This window comes from Podarcis cretensis, assembly GCF_951804945.1.
Source record: "Podarcis cretensis genome assembly, chromosome: 4".
NCBI classification, from domain to species: Eukaryota; Metazoa; Chordata; class Lepidosauria; order Squamata; family Lacertidae; genus Podarcis; species Podarcis cretensis.
In genome coordinates this window covers 2,357,317-2,379,401 of record NC_137173.1, presented here as the reverse complement: position 1 = coordinate 2,379,401, position 22,085 = coordinate 2,357,317, and the positions used below count along the sequence as shown (strand labels likewise).

Below are 22,085 nucleotides of genomic sequence, written 5' to 3'. Positions count from 1 at the left end.
TAGTGTTATGAGAGAGGGATAAAAACTTCCTCCATGCTGGGCATTGTTTTATAGACTTCTTTCATGTCTCCTCTTACCCAGTGTGACGCGGCAGCTAAAAAAGCCAATGCAATTCTGGGCTGCATCAATAGGAGTATAGCATCTAGATCAAGGGAAGTAATTGTGCCACTGTATTCTGCTCTGGTCAGACCTCACCTGGAGTACAGTGTCCAGTTCTGGGCACCACAGTTCAAGAAGGACACTGACAAACTGGAACGTGTCCAGAGGAGGGCAACCAAAATGGTCAAAGGCCTGGAAACGATGCCTTATGAGGAACGGCTAAGGGAGCTGGGCATGTTTAGCCTGGAGAAGAGGAGGTTAAGGGGTGATATGATAGCCATGTTCAAATATATAAAAGGATGTCACATAGAGGAGGGAGAAAGGTTGTTTTCTGCTGCTCCAGAGAAGCGGACACGGAGCAATGGTTCCAAACTACAAGAAAGAAGATTCCACCTAAACATTAGGAAGAATTTCCTGACAGTAAGAGCTGTTCGACAGTGGAATTTGCTGCCAAGGAGTGTGGTGGAATCTCCTTCTTTGGAGGTCTTTAAGCAGAGGCTTGACAACCATATGTCAGGAGTGCTCTGATGGTGTTTCCTGCTTGGCAGGGGGTTGGACTCGATGGCCCTTGTGGTCTCTTCCAACTCTATGATTCTATGATTCAGTGGTGTAGAGTGCAGGGGGGGCTGGCTGCACCGGGTGCAACATCTGGGGGTTAGGGGGTGCAAATCCACGGGTTAGGGGGTGCAAATCCACGGGTTAGGGGGTGCAAATTACTTGCCTTGCCCTGGGTGCTGACAACCCACGCTATGCCACTGCTCTTACCCACTTTTTCTCTAAGCTAAGAGAGTGTCTCTGCTAAGCCTGCAGAGCAACATAGGGATGGAGAGACAGTGGGACTTCTGCTTCCCGTCGGGCTGAAGGTTGAAGCGAGACAGCAGGTTGAGGAAGAAGAATAACCAACAAAATGAATTCCATTTCTTTTAATGCCAAATGTGAACAGCAACATGATGGGACAAACCCCTTGGTTTAAAGAATACACACCAAAAGGTAAATTGACAGCACCTTAGAGCCCTACTCGTAAGTAAGCATAGATTATATTTTGTATGGAAACTGTGGCATTGTTTAGGATCCTTTGTAAGAAAATAAATTTGAGGAAAGGACAAAGCAGACTAGTTATTAGAGAGGCAGAGGCATACCTAGGTGTTGGCAAAACCTGCCCCCACTGCAGGCCCAGAAGCGGTGCAAAAATCACCCCAGAAATCTTCCATCCTCTGTGGCAAGGCAGTATGATGGTAGACCATTGGAGATTTTGGAGGGTATGAGGTATTGCTGAGTGGCAATGCACTGCCACTGTCACAGCAACTGGGAGAAACTTCCCATCCTTATTGCACAAAGGCACAAAAGGTGCACAGATACAGAGGAGACATGGAATGGATCCATTTATCCCTAATTATAAAACACAAACACTTTATCTTCCTCTTACGGCAGAATTCTCCTTTGGGAGAAATATCAACCCCTAGTTCTTTTCAGATGCAATATGCTGCATATCCTTTGCCGAATTTGCTGGGTCTTCACACTGTACACAATGGGATTGAGAAGTGGTGGGACAGTAACAAATATGTTGGCCATCAGCATGTGGACAATGGGGGGAAGGTGCTTCCCATATCGATGTACCACTGTGATACCAATCATTGGGACGTAGAAGATCAAGATGGCAGAAATGTGGGCCACACAGGTGTTGAGAGCCTTCAGACACTCTTTTCGAGAAGCAATGCTCAAAACTGTCTTCAGGATCAGAATATAAGATACAAGAATGACGAGAGCATCCAACAGTACTGTGCACATGACTGCGATCAAACCATATAAAACGTTGACTCTTGTGTCTGCGCAGGCTAACTTCATGGCATCTTGGTGGAGACAGTAGGAGTGAGAAAGGACATTGGATCTGCAGAAAGGGAGCCGTTTAATGAGAAATGGGAATGGGAAGCAGACACAGAGACCTCTGGATAAGATAGCTATACCTATTTTTGCAATGACTGAATTTGAGAGCAGTGACCTGTATCTCAGGGGACCACGGATGGCAATGAATCGGTCAAAAGCCATTGCCACAAGAATGCCAGACTCTATTGCTTGTAATATATGGATAAAGAACATCTGGCTGATGCAGGCATTGAATGGGATTTCCCCAGAGTCAAACCAGTAGACCCCCAGCATAGTTGGCATGGTGGAGATGCAGAGGCCCAGATCCGAGCAGGCGAGCATGCAAAGGAAGAAGTACATGGGCTCATGGAGGCTTGGGTCAATCTTGATAGCATAGAGGATCGTGATGTTCCCAAGCAGAGTCAGGGCGTAGAGCACAAACAGTGGGAAGGCCACCCAAGAGTTCTTCTCCTGCATCCCAGGGATGCCAATCAGGACAAAGTTTTGGTGGCTCATAATGCTGTCATTGGAGTTGGTCAGAAGTGAAATCATCCCCCAAGTGCTTTTGGTGAAAGGAGTTGAAGGAGTCCTAAAAGTGATCTGTATATTAGAGGTTTTTCCACAACCTTACAGATTCTATCAATGTCATATTGCCTTTATGAAAGGGGATACCCCGTTTTAATTCAACAGCAAAATTTGTGTTAGATCCTCTATTCAAGGAAGGAAGAAAAGTCCTGAATGCTGCTTCAGTTCACCTCCTATCCTGGCTAAATAACACTCCAACCCTGTCATAAAAATTGCCAGTTTCTCATCTGCAAAACAGAAATAAAAAATACAGTGACATTGCTGAATTAGAAATTATCTGTCCAAATGACTGCATGTATAGCTGTACAAGGGAAGGATTGGGTAGCAGTCACCCCTCATCTTGCTCTTCTTCGAAGACACCTTGAAACGGAGGTCCTTTTTACAGCCCCATCAAGTGGGCAAGAGGAACATGACCAGAGATGATCAGAAGCTGAAATATGAAGAAAGAGAATATTGACAGAGTAATTTTTAAGAGAAAAACAAAAATACAAACAACACTGAATAAAAAGTGCTGAAATTAGATTTTGCTTGCAGAAGATAAGAACCACCAAGCTATTTGCAGAGGAAGATAAATAAATATTAAAGAGTGCAGGAAATCTTACATAAATCTGTTTTTCTTTAAGAGGTTGTTAATGTTTTTTCCTGTCTGAAACAGTCAGGCTTCATATAAGCTACAATTCTCAAACGAAAGCTTCTACCATTCCATTGTTCTGTAGACCTTGTCCTCTATATCCCTGGGCAATGCTCCTGTTCACAATAAGCAACAGAAAAGCAGTGCAAACTCCAAATTATAGGCACCTGTTCCAGGAGCCAGCAGTTTTTCCTGACTGGCCCAAACCATCCCCCCAATATTAAATTCCACATTGAATCCCAGTCTCTCTCTGGCTGACCCAGTATGAATTGCAGCATTTTAAGTTGCATGATAAGGACCATAATAACCGTATTGGAAAAGATAATAATTATTCTCATCAAAATTCAGCAGTGATACCACAGTACTTCATGTATGTGATAGCTTCCCATAAGCGTGTCACAGTTATTTTCATATTACCTGAAACTAACAATTAGCAAGAACTCTGATATGCACAATATTTACAACCCCCCCAAATATGATATAACATAAAGCATGAGAATAAAATCAGAACAGTTTCCATCATCTCGTGGCCTCTTGATTGAGGGAAACCTCTCTGAAGCTGATCAATCGAAAACTCTCTCTCTCTTTTGTGTCTCGTGGTGTCTGCTGCGCTTACCCGACTTCATGGCACAGGCTGTGTACCTGACATGATTTCTTCCCAGAGGGACGCTGAGCCTGTCTTTGATGCTCCAAGAGGGATCCCATCTGCGCTTTTTAATGCACAAAGGGTTATAGCAAGAATGTTTTTTCTCAGAGAGGCCAGCTACTCCCGAACCACTAGAAAATTGCTGAACCCCATTGGGAGGAGATCTCTGAAATCCCTGCTGCAAGTAGAAGGACGCATCCAGGCAACCTGCGCAAGGACTTGCAGTTCCACTCTCAGAGGCATTCCAGAGATCACTCGGCGCTCCCCTCTTTTGTATAACCAGAGAAGTGGGATGCAGACAGACTATCCTAACAGGGTGGTCTCATTCTCCATGCAGATCTGAAAACCCCTAAATTCTGGGTCTGGGTAAAAGAATGACATTGCTGTAAACTCTAAAAGAGTTTCAAGTAGTAAACAAATAATTGTCAGTTGCGAGAACAGTGATAGTTAGTTAGTTAGTTAGTTAGTTAGTTAGTTAGTACATTTCATTCATATTCCATCGCTCAACCTGTAGGATGGTGGTATACACACACAATAAAATCATTAAAAAGTTGCTTTTCAATACTTTAAGAAAAACTCACCATATCTTCATCAAACCAGAAAAAGCAGGAGTGCCTCTTCTCCATGTGAGAGCCAGCGTGGTGTAGTGGTTAAGAGCGGTAGTCTTGTAATCTAGGGAACCGGGTTCGAGTCTCCGCTCCTCCACATGCAGCTTCTGGGTGACCTTGGGCCAGTCTCACTTCTTTGAAGTCTCTCAGCCCCACTTACCTCACAGAGTGTTTGTTGTGGGGGAGGAAGGGAAAGGAGAATGTTAGCTGCTTTGAGACTCCTTAGGGTAGTGATAAAGCAGGATATCAAATCCAAACTCTTCTTCTTCTTGTTGTCTAATCCTCCTTTAAAGCCATCCAAGTTGGTGGGCATCATTGCCTCCAGTGGGAGAGAGTTCCACAGTTTAACTCTGCATTGCTCAAATGAGTTATTTGTTTTAACTGCACCAGATCTTCCAACATTCAGCTTTGATGGGTGCCCATGAGTTCTACTTAGTAGAACTTAACCAAATATGACAAAAAATGAAGATGAATGAGGCTAAGAGCATAAAAACGGGAAAAACTATCCACGCAGAGCTGAAAAATCCTATTTAAATCACAACGACTTTGCCCCATACAGGGGAAATTTGCAGAGCACATAAAGGGCAAAGAAACTCAGCTTCATTTGGTCCTTGATTCTATGGCTGAGGTGAGACCTAGAGGTTTTTCGTTACTGATACCTGATGCCACAGACAAGACACCTCAAGAAGGGGTTCCGCTCCTAGATGCAGGGCTTGACCAGAGAAGGACAATTATGGGGCACATGGACCTATACTCTTATGGCTTTCGCAACTGGATTGCTACAGTTCACTCTACGAGGAACTACCCTTCAGGATTGTCCAGGAGTTGCAGTGGATTCCAAAGTCTGCTGCATGCATTGCAAGTGGTGCAACAGAAAGGGATCATGTAACACCAACCGTGTGTGAACTGTGTGTTTGCCTATTTGCAACCGGGGCCAATGTGTTTTTTTTTTTTTTTAATGTACAAAGCCCCACACAACCTGAGAACCAAGTACCTGATGGAGCGCCTCTCCCCATTTCTGCCAGGTCAGGCCCTGGGATCTGCAGGGGAGTCCTGTCTAGATATTGTGTTTATGAGCATGTTTGATTTGGCCTGACTTAATCAATCCACTTTTGGTTAAAGAAGTTGTTTTCACCAGTCAGAGTGAGAAACAACATTGGATCTACAGAAAGGGAGCCATTTAATAAGAAAAGGAAATAGGAAGCACAAACCAAGACCTCTGAACAAGATAGCTGCACCAAATGTTGCAGTTAAAGAATTTTGGAGAAGTGATCTGCATGTCAGTGGATCACAGGTGGCAATTAATCAGTCAAATGGAGTTATTTATTACATTTGTATACCGTTCTGCATCCTTAGATCTCAGGGCAGTTCACAACATAAAAATACAGGATAAAAACCACAGGATACATAATAATAATAATAATAATAATAAGAAAACAACCCAATATTGCTCCACCCCCCGCAACACTTTTAAAAGTCATTGGGTGTTAATCAGTCAAAGGCCTGGTTGAAGAGGAATGTTTTTGCTTGGCGCCTGAAGCTGTGTCTCTTTAAAGATGTGCCCCTTCAAACAGGCAGGGACCACCCCCTCTCCTAAAGAGGCATTGATCACCTTCTTGACCTAGCCAGCTCGCATGGAAAGGCAAAGACAAAGGTCAGAAGTCCAAGATAATGCAACACAAGGTTATGGTCTCATGCTACACTCCAAAGGTCCGGAAGACGTCTAGATCTTTCTTCATTGTTGACTCACGAGTGACCCGGCACGTCTGCAAAGACAAACACCTGTTCGTGTCCTTTACTCCGCAGGAAGGTACGATTCACCAAGCGGAGGAGGATGAGCTTTATCAGCTCGGTCGAGCGGAGATTCCTCCTCCGGCCAAGTCCTCCGGAATCGCCTCTGACGTGATTGACGACCTGAGCCTCTGACAAGGCTCCAGGCACATCCCCCATTCAGCAGAGAGTCAAAGCAGCACGTGGAAGTGATGAGATTTATGGCTACATCGCTATGATTTATTTTCTAAGCTATGCAGACAGAAAATAAATATACATTCTCTCTCTGTGAGAGCAGAGAGCAGCTGAACAACAAAGGTACAGGAAATCAGTAACGTCACATCCGTCTCCTGTCTTCCGTGAGACTTCCAACAGTCTGGAATCTCTGGAATGTAAACAGAGTCTTGTGGCTCCAAAACACTACACAGTGGCAAACAGAAACTAACACCCACACCCTGCTGGCTTTTACCAGCCAAGAGAGGCAAAGGTCTAGAGCAGACATGGCCAAACTTGGCCCTCCAGCTCTTTTGGGACTGCAATTCCCATCATCCCTGACCACTGGTCCTGTTAGCTAGGGATGATGGGAGTTGTAGTCCCAAAACAGCTGGGTGGCAAAGTTTGGCCATGCCTGATCTAGAGCGTCACCCTGACCGATCCAAGGACCTTGTCCACATCCTTGAGCCTCACCAACTGAAACTCATGCAACATAACAGGACTAGACTGTGCTCTGGATAACCCTTGAGTTTCAGCTGCTAAAACAGTGGAGTCAAGATCTTGGTGGATGAAAGTGATTTTATCCTCAAAATGCTTTGCAAACACTACTAGACAGGAAAGCTCTGCTGGATGGCATAGTGAGGATTCAATGGAGTATGCCTTCTTTGATGTCTCTAGGTAGGCTTGATAATGAGCCCTCCCCATTGCATTTGACCAAATCTCTCCTCCACTCATGTTGAAGACATCTTCCAGTATGTTTCCTCATCCCATACACTGGAGTATACCAGGGAGCCAAGGGGCTCCGTGAGGTGGGAAAGGGCACTCTGGGGTGATCATATCAATGGCCTGAGCCATCTGGATGTTCCAGAAGTTGGCCAGGTCTTTGCCAGGAGCTCCAGTGATATCAGCCAGGAAATCTCCCAGAGCCATCTGGAAACCCATTGGATCCATCAGCCTCCTCTCTCATCTCTCTGTGAGGAACATCTCCATTCTGCTATCAATTCAGGTTTAAGCATAATCATCTAGCCTAGCCAACCCTCCTTTCCTGCATACAGCAGTTGCCATGGGCATTATCAGTTTATTCTTTTCAATGTTCTGGAGCAAACATCTGCTACCTAAAAAGCAATCCATTCTGCATTGTAAGAGGTAAATATTGCTCATGCAGTTTAGCTAGGCCACAGGCTGAAAAGAAAATGGAGTTTTCAGGAAGATACAATTTTAAAGAAAAAAATTAATATTCTCCACCAACAGCCCTATTCCTAAGTATTAATCTTTCTTCTTCTTCGTGTATGGAATCTGTGCAGAATTGCTCAGTGTCTGCCATTAAATATATCAGAATAAAAAGGACAAAACAGACTCAATATTAAACAGATTCAGAAATAACCTGGGATGCATTTCTACATTTTACATTTGTAAAAAACCCAGAAGCTTTCTTTTTTTGGAATTATAGGTGCAGAACTACACAAACTGTATAGAAACTTATTTATGTATGCTACTACAGAGGCAAAAATGTTACTTGCCCCAAAATGGAAAGAAGCAGAAATCCCAGCAAAGGAAGAATTGATACAAAAACTTATGGAATATGCAGAAATGGTGAAATTTACTGGAAGAATAAGAAATCAAGATAACAAACTTTTTATAAAAGGATGGAAATGGTTTGTGGAATATTTAAAAACGAAGTGTAAAAAGATAAGAACATTAGCAGGGTTCTCATAATGACCTGCAGTTTTATAAGAGTAAATATTTAAAGTGGATGAATAAATGAACAAGTTAAGTTAATTTGGAATATGCAGGAAATATAAAAAATATATTTAAGGAACCGCAGAAAGAGGAGGAAAGAAGTCGAATATCAAAATGTTAGAATGATCGTAAAACAATTGAAATCGTATTTTTAAAATATTTTTTAAATAAACTGAAAATCATATTTTTTAAAAAAACAAAAAACAAAAACAGAGATGACCTGGGATGGATCCATCTATCCCTAAATATAAACTACTATATCTTCCTTTCATCACTGAATTTTATTCCGGTCGAAATATCGAACCCAACTTTTTTTTAAAGTGCAGTATATAGGGACGCAGGTGGCGCTGTGGGTTAAAGCCTCAGCGCCTAGGGCTTGCCGATCGAAAGGTCGGCGGTTCGAATCCCTGCGGCGGGGTGCGCTCCCGCTGCTCGGTCCCAGCGCCTGCCAACCTAGCAGTTCGAAAGCACCTCCGGGTGCAAGTAGATAAATAGGGACCGCTTACCAGCGGGAAGGTAAACGGCGTTTCCGTGTGCGGCTCTGGCTCTGGCTCTGGCTCTGGCCAGAGCAGCGATGTCACGCTGGCCACGTGACCCGGAAGTGTCTCCGGACAGCGCTGGCCCCTGGCCTCTTAAGTGAGATGGGCGCACAACCCCAGAGTCTGTCAAGACTGGCCTGTACGGGCAGGGGTACCTTTACCTTTTACCTTTTTATATTCCATACCCTTTGCCGAATTTGTTGGGTCTTTACACAGTACACAACAGGATTGAGAAGTGGTGGAACCATAACAAATGTGTTGGCCATCAGAATGTGGACAATGGGGGAGAGGTGCTTCCCGTATCGATGTACCACAGCAATGCCAATCATTGGGACATAGAAAATCAGGATGGCAGCAATGTGGGCCACACAGGTGTTCAGAGCCTTGAAGCATTCTTCGTGAGAGGCAATGCTCAAAACAGTCTTCAGGATCATGACATATGATGCAAGAATGATAACAATGTCTGTCCCTAAAGTGCAAACAGCTATTATCAAACCATAGAAGATGTTGACCTTTATGTCTGCACAGGCTAACTTCATGGCATCTTGGTGGAGACAGTAGGAGTGAGAAAGGACATTGGATCTGCAGAAAGGGAGCTGTTTAATGAGAAAGGGGAATGGGAAGCAGACACAGGAACCTCTGGACAAGATAGCTATACCTATTTTTGCAATGACTGAATTCGGTAGAAGTGATTTGTATCTCAGTGGATCACGGATGGCAATCAAGTGGTCAAAAGCCATTGCCACAAGAATGCCGGACTCATTCCCTTGCAAGGCATGGATAAAGAACATCTGGCTGATGCAGGCGTTGAGTGGGATTTCCCCAGAGTCAAACCAATACACACTCAGAATAGTTGGCATGGTGGAGATGCAGAGACCCAGATCCGAGCAGGCGAGCATGGAAAGGAACAAGTACATGGGCTCATGGAGACTTTGGTTGGTCTTGATGACATAGAGGATCGTGATGTTCCCAAGCAGAGTCAGGGCATAGAGCACAAACAGTGGGAAGGCCATCCAAGAGTTCTTCTCCTTCATCCCAGGGATGCCAATCAGGACAAAGGTTTGGTGGCTCACAAGGCTGTCATTGAATCTGCTGGTGGAGGACATCGTTCCCCTGGTGCTTTTGGTGGAAAGATATTAAGGAATAATAAAAGTTCAACAACAACAACAACAAGTTTATTAAATTTGTGAGGTCCATGCCTTTACACAAAATACCATAAAACATTATTAAAAGATAAACAATCAAATTATAAAAATAAGCTAAAATTCATGCCATGCTGTCCCAGCAAGGAAACTACCCCAAAAAACCCCACCATTCAGGAAAGAAGATACAGCAACAGGTTAGGAGAGCAATGGGAGGGACCTCACCATTTCATTCAGAAACCATACCCTAGTTTTCATAGCCTTCACCACAAAGACCGCTGCCACGTGAGAAATCCGTGGATCAGCGTCCACCAGTAAAAACTTTACTTGGTCCTCAGAGTTGACTATTGATTTGGGAATAGTTTGTAACATCGCATCCCTGAAGGCCGAATAGATGGGACAATACAACATGTAATGTGTGAGATCCTCTTTGGTTCTCATATGACAAGGACATATACGCTGCTCTACTGGGATTTTTGCATATCTGCCTGACAGATAGGCCGTAGGAATGGTTTGAAAATGGGCCATGGTGAAGGCTCTCCGAAGGGTGGGATTGGTGATATTCGCCAAGTAATTGGCGCAGGTTTTGACTGTTTTCAGTCGGGGAAACCAGTGGGAGGACCCTGGGTTCTGTATTTTTGTGATATCTAACAGAGCGTCTGTCTCCAGGATCCATTCCCGAACTTTGTCCGGGCTCCACAGTTTGAGGATATTAAACTCCGGTAGGGTGTATCTAACCAGGATCTCAGATAGGTTTTGATGCCAAGTGGTGTTCTTTTGAAGAGATACAAAGGCTTGTTTGGCCAATAAGGTGTTTGAAGTGTTTGCAAGGTTGATGTAAAATCGTAGGAACCTGGGGAAGGAGAACATGCCAACCCAAGAGCTTTCTGTGGATGGGTTCTAAAGAGTCATAAAATTCTTATTGTGACATGATGTAAGATATTTTGTAACGTACTGAGAAATCACCCAGTTTAGTCCAAGAGGAAAAGTTGTCTTAGAGCCTCTACTCAAAGAAAGAACAGCAGTCTTGACTACTGCTTAATCTCACCTTCTGCCCTGGCCATAGAACACATCAAAATCAATCCCCAAAAGTCTCACAAGTCTTACCAGTGGAGTGGAGGTCATAAGAGTGTGGATTTCAAATATTCAGTCTCCCAACTTCTCATCTGTAAAATTGAAATAACAATCACAGTGCAATACTTAAATTAGAAAAGGTAGATATAAATCACTAGACGTATAGTATTATTGGGGAAGGACAGGACTGGCCTCACCCATGTCCTCCTCTTATGAGAAGACACCTTGATATGGAGGTCCTTCATTTTGCAGCCCTATCCAGTTGATGAGAGGATCGTGATCATAGAATCATAGAAGTGTAGAGTGGAAAGGGCCATGGGGGAGATTTTCCCCCTACTCCAGACAGATGATGTAGCAAAAATTGCAGGCCACCACAATGTTCCATTCTTCCTCACTGAGTGGTCCTATAGTCCTTTTGTTGTGTAGTCCTTCTCCTCCTCCTCCTTTCTGGAAAGCAGACCCCCTGCCCACAAGATAGAGCAGAGCAGTACAACCTCCGGATTATTGACTCCTGATCCAGGAAACCAGATGTTTTCTTTTTTTTTATAAATATTTATTGAAATTTTTTAAATAAATACAAAATGCAAAAATGATAAACAATATAACATGGATCATAACACGTTTTTTCAAAACTTCTTTGGACTCCCTCTCGTCTCCCGCTCCCACTTACATCATTATAACCTTTTTCCAGCAATTTATCATCTTGTTTATATTCTTAAATCTCGTTCAATTAATTTAATCTAATAATTCTCCATAAATTTTATATTTTCCTCATCTCACTTATCGTCAAATTCAAGTCTAATTCAATGGTAGGCAGTTATTTATGATCTAGCATCCTTCTTAGTCTTCTGCCAAATTACAATACTTTTGTAAATAAATCTTGAATTTCTTCCAGTCTTCTTCAACCCTCTCTTCTCCCAGGTCTCGAATTCTACCAGTCATCTCGGCCAGTTGCATATAGTCCATCAGCTGCATCTGCCACTCTTCCAGTGTGGGTAGATCTTGAGTTTTCCAGCTCTTAGCGATGAGTATCCTTGCTGCCGTTGTTGCATACATAAAAAATGTTCGGTCCTTCTTTAACACCTTCTGGCCGACAATGCCCAGAAGGAAGGCCTCTGGTTTCTTAGTGAAGGTATACTTAAATACCTTTTTCAACTCATTATATATCATTTCCCAGAAGGCCTTCACTCTAGGGCAAGTCCACCAGAGGTGAAAGAATGTTCCTTCATGTTCTTTACATTTCCAACATTTATTATCAGACAAATGGTATATTTTGGCAAGTTTAACTGGGGTCATGTACCATCTATATATCATTTTCATTACATTTTCCTTCAAAGCATTACATGCAGTGAAGTTCAGCCCTGTGGTCCACAACCTTTCCCAGTCCTCAAACAAGATATTATGCCCAATATCCTGAGCCCACTTTATCATAACCGATTTAACCATTTCGTCTTGTGTATTCCATTTCAACAGCAAGTTATACATTCTTGATAGTACCTTATTTTTTGGTTCTAACAATTCTGTTTCCAACTTCGATTTCTCCACCTGGAACCCTACCTTTTTGTCATTTTTAAAAACTTCTTTAATCTGAGCGTAATGTAACCAGTCTCGCACTTTATCCTTCATTTTCTCCAAACTCTGCAATTTCCAATTGTCTCCTTCTTTTTCTAATATTTCCCAATATTTTGGCCATTTGGCCTCCATATTGGGTCTTTTTCGGGCCTTAGCTTCCAGAGGTGAAAGCCACCTCGGAGTTTTGTTTTCCAATAAGTCTTTGTATTTTGTCCAGACATTAAAAACTGCTTTCCTGACAATATGGTTCTTGAAGACCTTATTGATCTTAACCTTATCGTATCATAGGTATGCATGCCAACCAAAAGCATTGTTAAACCCTTCCAAATCCAATACGTCAGTGTCTTCAAGAAGTAGCCAGTCTTTTAGCCAGCAAAAAGCTGCGGCTTCATAGTACAACTTTAAGTCCGGCAGGGCAAAGCCCCCTCTTTCTTTCGCATCAGTTAGTATCTTAAACTTAATTCTGGGCTTTTTGCCCTGCCAGACAAATTTAGATATATCTCTCTGCCACTTCCGGAAGCACTCTGTCTTGTCCACAATCTGCAATGTTTGAAACAAAAACAACATCTTTGGCAATACATTCATCTTAACAGCAGCAATTCGGCCTAACAAAGAAAGCTTCAATTTTGTCCAACTATCCAAGTCTCTCTTAATTTCAAACCAACATTTTTCGTAGTTATCCTTAAATAGACTCAGATTTTTTGCTGTCATGTTTACCCCTAGGTACTTTACTTTTTTAACCACAGTTAATTCTGTCTCTCTCTGAAACCGTTCTGACTCTGTATCTGTCAAATTTTTCCCCAGCACTTTAGTTTTCTGTTTGTTTAATTTAAATCCCGCCACCCGACCAAAATCTTGAATCAGTTGTAACACTCTTTTCGTACTAGATTCTGGCTCCTGCAGGGTCAGAACTAGGTCATCTGCATAGGCTTTAAGTTTATATTGTTTCGCTCCGACCTGAATCCCTTCCACCAACCGGTCCCCTCTAATCATATTCAAGAGCACCTCCAGAACTGATATAAATAACAAAGGGGAAATCGGGCAGCCTTGTCGTGTTCCTTTTTCAATTTTAAACTCTTCTGTAACCACATTGTTTACTATCAATTTAGCCTTGTGTTCTGAATATATTGCATCAATCCCATTCTCAAAACCCCGGCCCACTCCCATTTCTTTTAAATTTCCCTTCATAAATTTCCAAGAGATATTATCAAAGGCCTTCTCCGCATCTATAAAAATTAGCACTGCTTTTGTGTTTATATCAGTTTGCAAAAGTTCCAAGATGTCAATAATGTTCCTTGTATTAGCAAACATGTGTCTACCTGGGAGAAAGCCTGCCTGGTCTTTATGAATTACTTCATTTAAAACTTTTTTAAGTCTACTTGCCAGGACATCTGCAAATATTTTGTAATCCACATTTAAAAGGGAGATGGGACGGTAGTTCTTAAGTTGTGTCTTTTCAGCTTCCGATTTTGGTATCAATGTGATGAAAGCTTCCTTCCACGATTCCGGCGCCCTCCTCCCCTCCATAATTTCATTGCTAACCTCCATCAGTGGTTGTATCAAGTGGTCTTTTAATGTCTTATAATACTTGGAGGTTAGCCCATCTGGCCCTGGAGATTTGCCCAGTTTCATGTTTTGAATGGCTTGTTCAATTTCTTGACATGTTATTTTACTGTTCAGGAGAGATCTATTTTCTTGTGACAATTTTTTAAGTCCATTTTTCTCCAAAAATTGTTTAATCTCGACCTCATTCTGCGGCCCTTGGGTATATAATTTTTTGAAGTATTTCTGGAAACACTTTCTAATCTCCGTGGGGTTCTGAATGTTTCTTCCTTCAATTTCCAAATTTGTAACTGTATTCAATTTTTGTCTCTTCTTCAACTGCCAAGCTAGCAGTTTCCCACATTTATTTGCCGATTCAAAAGTTTTTTGTTTCATTAATTTAATCTTCCACTCTATTTCCTGATTTATCAGTTTAGAATATTGTGCTTGATAGAGTTTGATTTCTCTCAAGATCGGCAAGGACTTCGGGTTTGATCTTAGCTTCTTCTCTAATTCTTTTATTTTCTCCAAAATCTTATCTTTTCTGTTGTTTTGTGTCCTCTTCCTTGCAGCATTCTGTTGTATCAAGAACCCCCTCATCACAGCTTTACTTGCATCCCAAATAATTCTTTTTTCCACCGTAGTGTTCATATTTATCTCGAAATAGTCCTTCAATGCTTTCTGGGCCTTCTTAATAATCTCCTGATCTCTGAACAAATTGTCATTCATCTTCCATCTAAAGGAGCCAGTTGGTAATAGTATCATATCCATTTTCAGTGCATTATGGTCGGAGCACGTTTTTGGGCAGATTTCCACCTTTCTGACCTTGGGTGCCAGACCTCTAGTTATCCATATTTGGTTGATTCTTGTCCAAGTCAGCTGGGCTTCAGAGAAGAATGTTCCTTCTTTTCCCAAGGGGTTCTTCGTTCTCCAAATATCAATCCAGTCCATATTGTCAGTCAGTTCAAAAAAGGTCTTTGATAGTCTGCCATCTTTTGTAACATTCTGGCTTTGTGACTTATCCATGTTGGTTGATACGACCCCGTTCATGTCTCCCATCATGATGATGTTGTCATAATCCAGATAATCCAGCATAGTCTCATGCAACTTCTTGAAAAATTCCGACTTCCCTTCATTTGGTGCATAAATTCCTAATATCAGAATCTTTTCTCCTTGATGTTGTATTTTGATTGCCAAAATTCTTCCATGTTCATCTTTAAATAAAAATTTAGGTGACAGGCTCTCTTTTGCATATATCACCACGCCTCTCTTCTTTACTTTGTCTGAAGATATAAATTCCTGACCAAGTCTTTTGTTTATTAATACTTTCCTGTGGAGCCTAGTCACATGTGTTTCTTGTAAGCAAATAATGTCCAGTTGTTCCTTTTTTAATATATGAAAATTTTTTCTTCTTTTTTCCGGAATGTTACAGCCATTTATATTCCAACTCAAAAGTTGCAGAGACATCCTGGATAAATCTGGTTATTTTTCTAGGGGTGGTACCTTGTTCGCTGGGTCTTCAGGATCCGAGGGTGCAGGCACCCCTGGTACTACAGGCCCCGAGGGTAATTCAAGCCCTTTTTGAAGGTCCTCTCCGTACACAGTCAGAAACTTGTCTCTATCTTCCAGTGATCTGATTTTAATCTTCTTCCCTCTAAAAGTGAAAGATAATCCTTGAGGAAAATCCCACCTGAAGATAATTGTGTTGCTCCTTAACAATCTTGCTAGTTCCAGGTAGTCAGATCTAAGGTCCAACAGTTGTTTAGGAATATCCTTGAAAATTTCAATTCTTTTGTCCAAAATATCCAGTGACCCTCCGTAATGTAGACCCAAAATCTTGTCCCTTTCCTCCTTTGATCTCAGTATTATTAAACAGTCTCTGGGCTTCTCTCTCTTTATAAATCTTCCAAGTCTGAAGGCTGATATGATTTTAAAATCTTTTTCCTCTAAGTTCCAAAACTTGGAAAATTCTTTAGTCAGGAACTCAGCTAGGTTACCTTCTTCCACTTCTGGTACCGACCTTATCCTTAAATTGGTCTGTCTGTTCTGTAGTTCTATCATAGAAAGATAGGTCTGATGTTCACCTACTTGTTTGCTGAGTGGTCTTACCTCTTTCTCTAAATTTCCCAGTCTTTGGCTGGTATCCTCAGCCAATTTCCGATTTTCACCTGCAGTCTCCTTCAGTTCTCCAATTGCTTGCACATTCTGTGCAACTTGTCCAGTTAGTCTATTTAAACATTCAGTATTATGATCAATTTTAGCTGTTTGCTGATCAACTTTTTTATCCAAAGATTCCAGTTTTTCAAGAATTTTCTCTAAAGTAGAACTAATTTCTCCTGAGGCCATCTCTTCCGGTTGTAATTCCTCAGTTTCTGCCCGTGGCAGAGAAGCAGCTTCTTTCTCAGAAGTCAGAGTAGGCAAAGTAAGCACAGTAGGCACAGATGATCTGCGTGCCTGGGAGACTGCGGTTAAAGTTGTTTGTCTGGTTCTCGGTCCCTTTTTTCTTGCGCCACTCATTCCAGAGTTATCTAAAATTCAAGGTCAAGCTGAGTTGTTCCCATGAGAGAGCAACGGCCCAGATGGTAATAGTCAAGCAGGAGGCCGGGAAAAGGAAAGTAAAACAATGTCACTGCTATTAATCCCAAATCCTCTAGGGGGAGCTTAAAATGTCTTTAGGGAAGAAGACAATTCCAATAAAAATAATAAAATCCAATTTAATGTCCAGGAACCTTCAATAAGGTAGCTTTTAGCAGAGTTAGTGTTTAAAAAGCCACAGTGTTTCAGACAGTGCTTACTGGTATTCCAAAAGGTGCTTCAAAGTAGCCAGTTCAAACTCCCTCAGATTGTTTCAAAGTTTAAATTCAAAGTATCCAACCCTGCAAGCTGACTGCTCAGTTGCTCAGGCAGTTCCAGCACCTGGGTTTCTTGCTTAAATTGTAATCCAAATAGAAGAAAGGTATCACAGTCCAGATAAAAGTCATGTAATCAATTACTTAAAGTCCTTATTCTGCTTAAAAATAATTTCCACGGGTGTCCAGATCAGTTAGGTTAAAAGTTCACTCTTTGCCTCCACTCCTCCGGCTCTTTGCTTAGGGATTCAATGACAGCGGAAGACGGACTTCCTATTTTTCGTCACTCCGCTTTCAGCCAAATTCAGTATTTTAAGTCCCAAAACTTTGTAAAGTCCTTTTACTCACGGGTTGTTGTTTTCCGAATCTGAAGTTTAGGAAGAAAGGTCAGCGCTCACCGACAGCAGCAACGCGGCTTCACTCCGCCGATTGCGGAACGATCCACAGCGCCGCAACCCCCTCCGCGATCCGGAGCCCCTTACGGGGTTCCTTCAACGTTTTGGGGGCTGCTCCTGGCGCCCGCCGGATCCCAAGACCACAGGCTTCTGCTGCCTGTGGTTTTCCAAGATGGGTCTCCGCTTCGCCGCAGCGGGAGACCCTTTTTCGGCGGAGCTTCCCTCTCCCAGCTAGGAAAGGGCAGCCATTGCCGTTCGCGCCGCCTCCGGAAGTCCAGATGTTTTCTTGATCAGCCCAAACCCTCCCTCCCATATTAAGTTCCAGATTAAACCCAGTCTCTTTCTGGCTCCCAGTATGAATGGCAGCATCTTTACATTACTCAGACAAACATCTCTGAAGTAATCAGAGGAAAACACATCTGTTTGATAGCTCATGCAGTCCTTTGCACTTACCTGACTTCATGGCACAGCCTGTGAAGCTAACGTGCTTTCTCCCAGGGCCAACGCTGATCCTGCCTGTTCTGCTGCAAGAGGGATTCTGCCTGTGATATTTATGGTGTGTGAAGAGTTACTGAAAAACTCTTTTCCCTCAGGGAGACAAGCTGCCCTCAAACTGGGAGACGATTGCTGAATCCTGTGAGAGGAGATCTTGCAAATCCTAGTGGCAAGTATTAGGTAATCTCAGTGGATCCTGCACAAGGACCCAGAGTTCTTGCCTCAGAGGCGTTCCAGGGATCACTCTGTGCTCCTCTCCTTTGTATAACCAGAGAAATAGGAGAGGTACAGAATATCTTAACAGAGAGGTCTCATCCTCCCTGGCAGAGGAACCAAATCCTAGGGGCCAAAAGGTCTTTGGCACTCCAATAAAATATTTGATGGGGCTGTACCGCTAAGTTGATGGGCATTGCCATTCAAATGGTGTGTGTGCACTGTGTCATGTGATCAATTATGCAGGGCAGGGCTTACCTGCCCCCCCCATATATTATTCAAATGGGCACTCCTGATCCCTGAAGAACAAAGACCCCTAAAATGTGGGTAAAAGAATCCAGGTCTTGTCATGAAGGTTCAAAAGAGGATCAGTTAGTAAACAGATCAGGGCGCATGGGGATGGAGAAGCCCTTTGTGGTGCACCACCAACAATGCATGTAATTATAACTGCTTTCAGATCTTTTCCATTGCATTTGTCTTTAGAATGTTTTAAGAGTTTCAGAATGTTTTTGCTTTGTTTTCAAATTGGATATCTGCTGATTGATTCAAGTTTTATAGAACCATAGATTCGCAGAGTTGGAAGGGATCCAAACGGCCTTATGTTTTGACCCCCTGAAGCAGAAGAAAACAAGCTTGCTCCATATTCCATGGGACAGCCCTTTAGATATATAAAGGTGGCTATTATTATCTCTTTTTATATGCCTGTTGTCTTTGTCCATGGAGTTTTCTTGGCAGGGATACTGGAGTGGCTTGCCGGTTCCTGACGAGATGGTTGGATAGTGTTTTCGAGGTTACCAGCATGAGTCTGACCAAGCTGCGGGGGGCAGTGGAGGACAGGAGTGCCTGGCGTTCTCTGGTCCATGGGGTCACGAAGAGTCGGACACGACTAAACGACTAAACAACAACATTATTATCTCCTCTCAGTCTCCTCTGTCCCAGGCTAAACATACCCAACTCCCTCAACCATTCCTCACAAATAAGGCTTGGTTTCCAGACCCTTGATAATCTTGGTGGCTCCCCTCTTCACACCTTCCAGCTTGTCGCTATGGTGCTGGCAAGCCAGGTGTCTCCCATCATATATATTTTTGCACCTGGTTATTCCTGCCTGCATGTAGAACTTTACATCTGTCCAAACTGAAACTCATTTTGTCAGTTTGCGCCCAGTTCTCCAATATGTTAAGTTCATCTCAAATCCTGCTTCTGTGGCATTAGCTACCCCTCCCAGTTTTGGTGTCATATGCAATTTTATTGAGTATCCGCTCAATTCCTTCATCCGAGTCATTTATCAAGACCTTGACCAACAACGAGCCCTGAATAGAAACCTGTGGCACACACACTTTTTTCCAAAATGATGTCAGGGCCTGGGCAGAGGAGGAATGGTGGCGACCGCTCCCCACTTTCTGAAACTTCCTGGAAGAAGTAGAAGAAAGCCAGTATTGATTTACAATTCCTGTATGAGGAAGGTCACAGCTCAGAGGCAGATGAGAGGGAAAGTTGGGAAATCATGGGAGAGCCAGAGCAACACCTGGCTGACACAACATTCGAAAGCATTCCAGACCCTCCATCTCCCAGAATCTGGTGAGCCCTGAAAGTAAGAGAGCAAAGAGCTCAAAGACAGAGGGTACGTAGCAGCACCCATAGAAGTGACTAATGGGCAAGTGGGAGAGAAGGGGGGGGGATTGAGATTCACCCAGGACAACGCCATTATCCAAGAGGCTGGGTTGTGTAACCTCTCTCTGTAAATACTGAATAATAAAAAAAGGATGGTAAGAAATCTTCCCTTGTCTTTATACTTTCCTGGGCAATAGCTGAGAGTCGCTGACAGCATCCTGACAGATGATGAGGAACCATTAATGATGACACTTCGGGTTCGTTCAGTCAACCAGCTACAAATCGACCTCACAGTGACACTATCTAGCTCAGATTATATCAGCTTCTTCTCAGCAATAGCATGGGGGACTTTTACAAAAGCCTTGCTAAAATCAAGATGCATTGCATCCACAGCATTCCCCCTGAGCCACCTAGCTTGTAACAGTTCTCTTTCTTCTTCACACAAAGGACGTACTACGTTCTTGTTCTTCCTCATGCATCAAACATAGCGGAAAAAACCCCTATTGTTATTTTCTAATCTTTCTTGCAAGTCTGAGCTCATTCCGAGCTTTAGCCCATCTGAGTTTCTTCCTGCACCCTTGTTTCATCCTTCTCTGTCACTGGAACGATTTCTTTAAAAAAAACACCTTTGAAATCTAAAGACTGAAGAACAACATTTTTTAACAGTGAAACTAAAATTCCTATATATTTTTAATCCTTTTAAGGATTGAACCAGCTAAAAGTATTTCCCTTTTGTACCCTGTTGTTTCTTCAGGCTTTGAGTTTCCTTACAAAACACTTTCTCTTCTGTTTAGCACAGAATTGTCATTTGGAAAAGATATCAGCTCCTGTTTTTTAAAAAACGTAAAGTTTTGTAAATCCTCTGTCGAATTTGCTGGGTCTTCACACTGTACACAACGGGATTAATAAGTGGTGGGACTGCAATGTATATGTTGGCCATCAGCATGTGGACAATGGGGAAAAGGTGCTTCCCAAATCGATGAACCACACTGACGCCAATCATTGGGACGTAGAAGATCAAAATAGCACAAATGTGAGAGACGCAGGTGTTGAGAGCCTTGAGGCGCTCTTGGTGGGATGCAATGCTCAAAACAGTCTTCAGGATCAGGATATAGGATATGAAAATGATCAGAACATCCAACCCCAAAGTAGACATGACCATTACCAAACCATACAAAATATTGACCTTTGTGCCAGAACAGGCTAAATTCATTGTGTCTGGGTGGAGGCAGTATGAATGAGAAAGCACATTAGATCGGCAGAAAGGGAGCCGTTTAATAAGAAAGGGGAGTGGGAAGCAGACACAGAAAGCTCTGGACAATATAGCTATTCCTAATTTTGCAATTGCAGAATTTGAGAGAAGTGAGGTGTATCTTAACGGATCACGGATGGCAATGAACCGGTCATAAGCCATTGCCACAAGAATGCCAGACTCTGCCCATTGAAACAAATGGATAAAGAACATCTGGCTGATGCAGGTATCCAGTGTGATTTCCCCTGAGTCAAACCAATAGACCCCCAGCATTGTTGGCATGGTGGAAATGGAGAGGCCCAGATCCGAGCAGGCGAGCATGCAAAGGAAGAAGTACATGGGCTCATGGAGGCTTGGGTCAATCTTGATGATATAGAGGATCGTGAAATTCCCAAGCAGAGTCAGGGCGTAGAGCACAAACAGTGGGAAGGCCATCCAAGAGTTCTTCTCCTGCATCCCAGGTATGCCAATCAGGACAAAGGTTTGGTGGCTCACAAGGCTGTCGTTGAAACTGGTGATGGAGGACATTATTCCCCAAGTGTGTTTGTTGGGAAAATGCTAAGGAATAAAAGTCAAACGAATATTAGAAATCTGGTATTATTTTACAGGTTTAACATCATTTCTGTAGCTCAAGGATCCTAAAGCCAGTTTGATTGCACCATAAGGGGAACTGGGACACTCTCTCCACCATGGACTTGTGAAGTGGCTGTCAGTCTGAACTGGGAGCTGATAAATCATTTTGTTGAAAATCTTCCATCAGCCACAAAGTCACTGGATAGCCTCAGTAGGAATCCGCTATCCCAGCATGAAAATACTGGTTTACGCTGCAGGGATTTTGTGAAGATTTCTGAGGAAAAAAATGCCTTAAGTGTTCTGATCACTTGAATATTGTGTCTAAGGGCTCAGTGTTGGAGGTGGCCGTGTGTGACTTTTGCAAATTCAGAGTCTCTTAATTTCTCTTCTGCAGAACAGTATTATTGTTGAATTAGAAATGCTATACAGTGGTACCTCGGACTACAAACACCTCAGGTTACAAACACTTCGGGTTACAGACTCTGCTAACCCAGAAGTAGTACCTCGGGTTAATAACTTTACCTCAGGATGAAAACAGAAATTGTGCAGTGGTGGCGACACGGCAGCAGCAGGAGGCCCCATTAAGTGCATAATCAAAAAGCTAGTGACTGTATTTTGGTGTGTTCAAGATGTTACCATATTCCTAAAACTTATCAAAGGAAAATCAAAGGCA

General features: G+C 42.8%; 3 protein-coding genes and 1 long non-coding RNA gene across 4 annotated transcripts in view; 1 reads left to right on the top strand and 3 right to left on the bottom strand.

Moving 5' to 3' along the window:
- Positions 1–22,085, top strand: part of LOC307214706 (uncharacterized protein) — a 214,116-nt gene that overhangs the window by 32,304 nt on the left and 159,727 nt on the right. The window lies entirely within an intron of this gene.
- Positions 1–22,085, bottom strand: part of LOC307215192 — a 181,629-nt gene that overhangs the window by 74,157 nt on the left and 85,387 nt on the right. The gene's annotated exons all lie outside the window — the stretch shown is intronic.
- On the bottom strand, positions 1,552–21,367 carry LOC307213891 (olfactory receptor 51H1-like; the record flags this gene model as incomplete). The annotated part of the gene is made up of 2 exons (XM_079972126.1): positions 1,552–2,478; positions 21,335–21,367. 2 exons carry the CDS (start codon positions 21,365–21,367, stop codon positions 1,552–1,554), a joined length of 960 nt encoding a protein of 319 aa, XP_079828252.1.
- On the bottom strand, positions 8,859–9,800 carry LOC307213892 (olfactory receptor 51H1-like; the record flags this gene model as incomplete). The annotated part of the gene is made up of 1 exon (XM_079972127.1): positions 8,859–9,800. One exon carries the CDS (start codon positions 9,798–9,800, stop codon positions 8,859–8,861), a length of 942 nt encoding a protein of 313 aa, XP_079828253.1.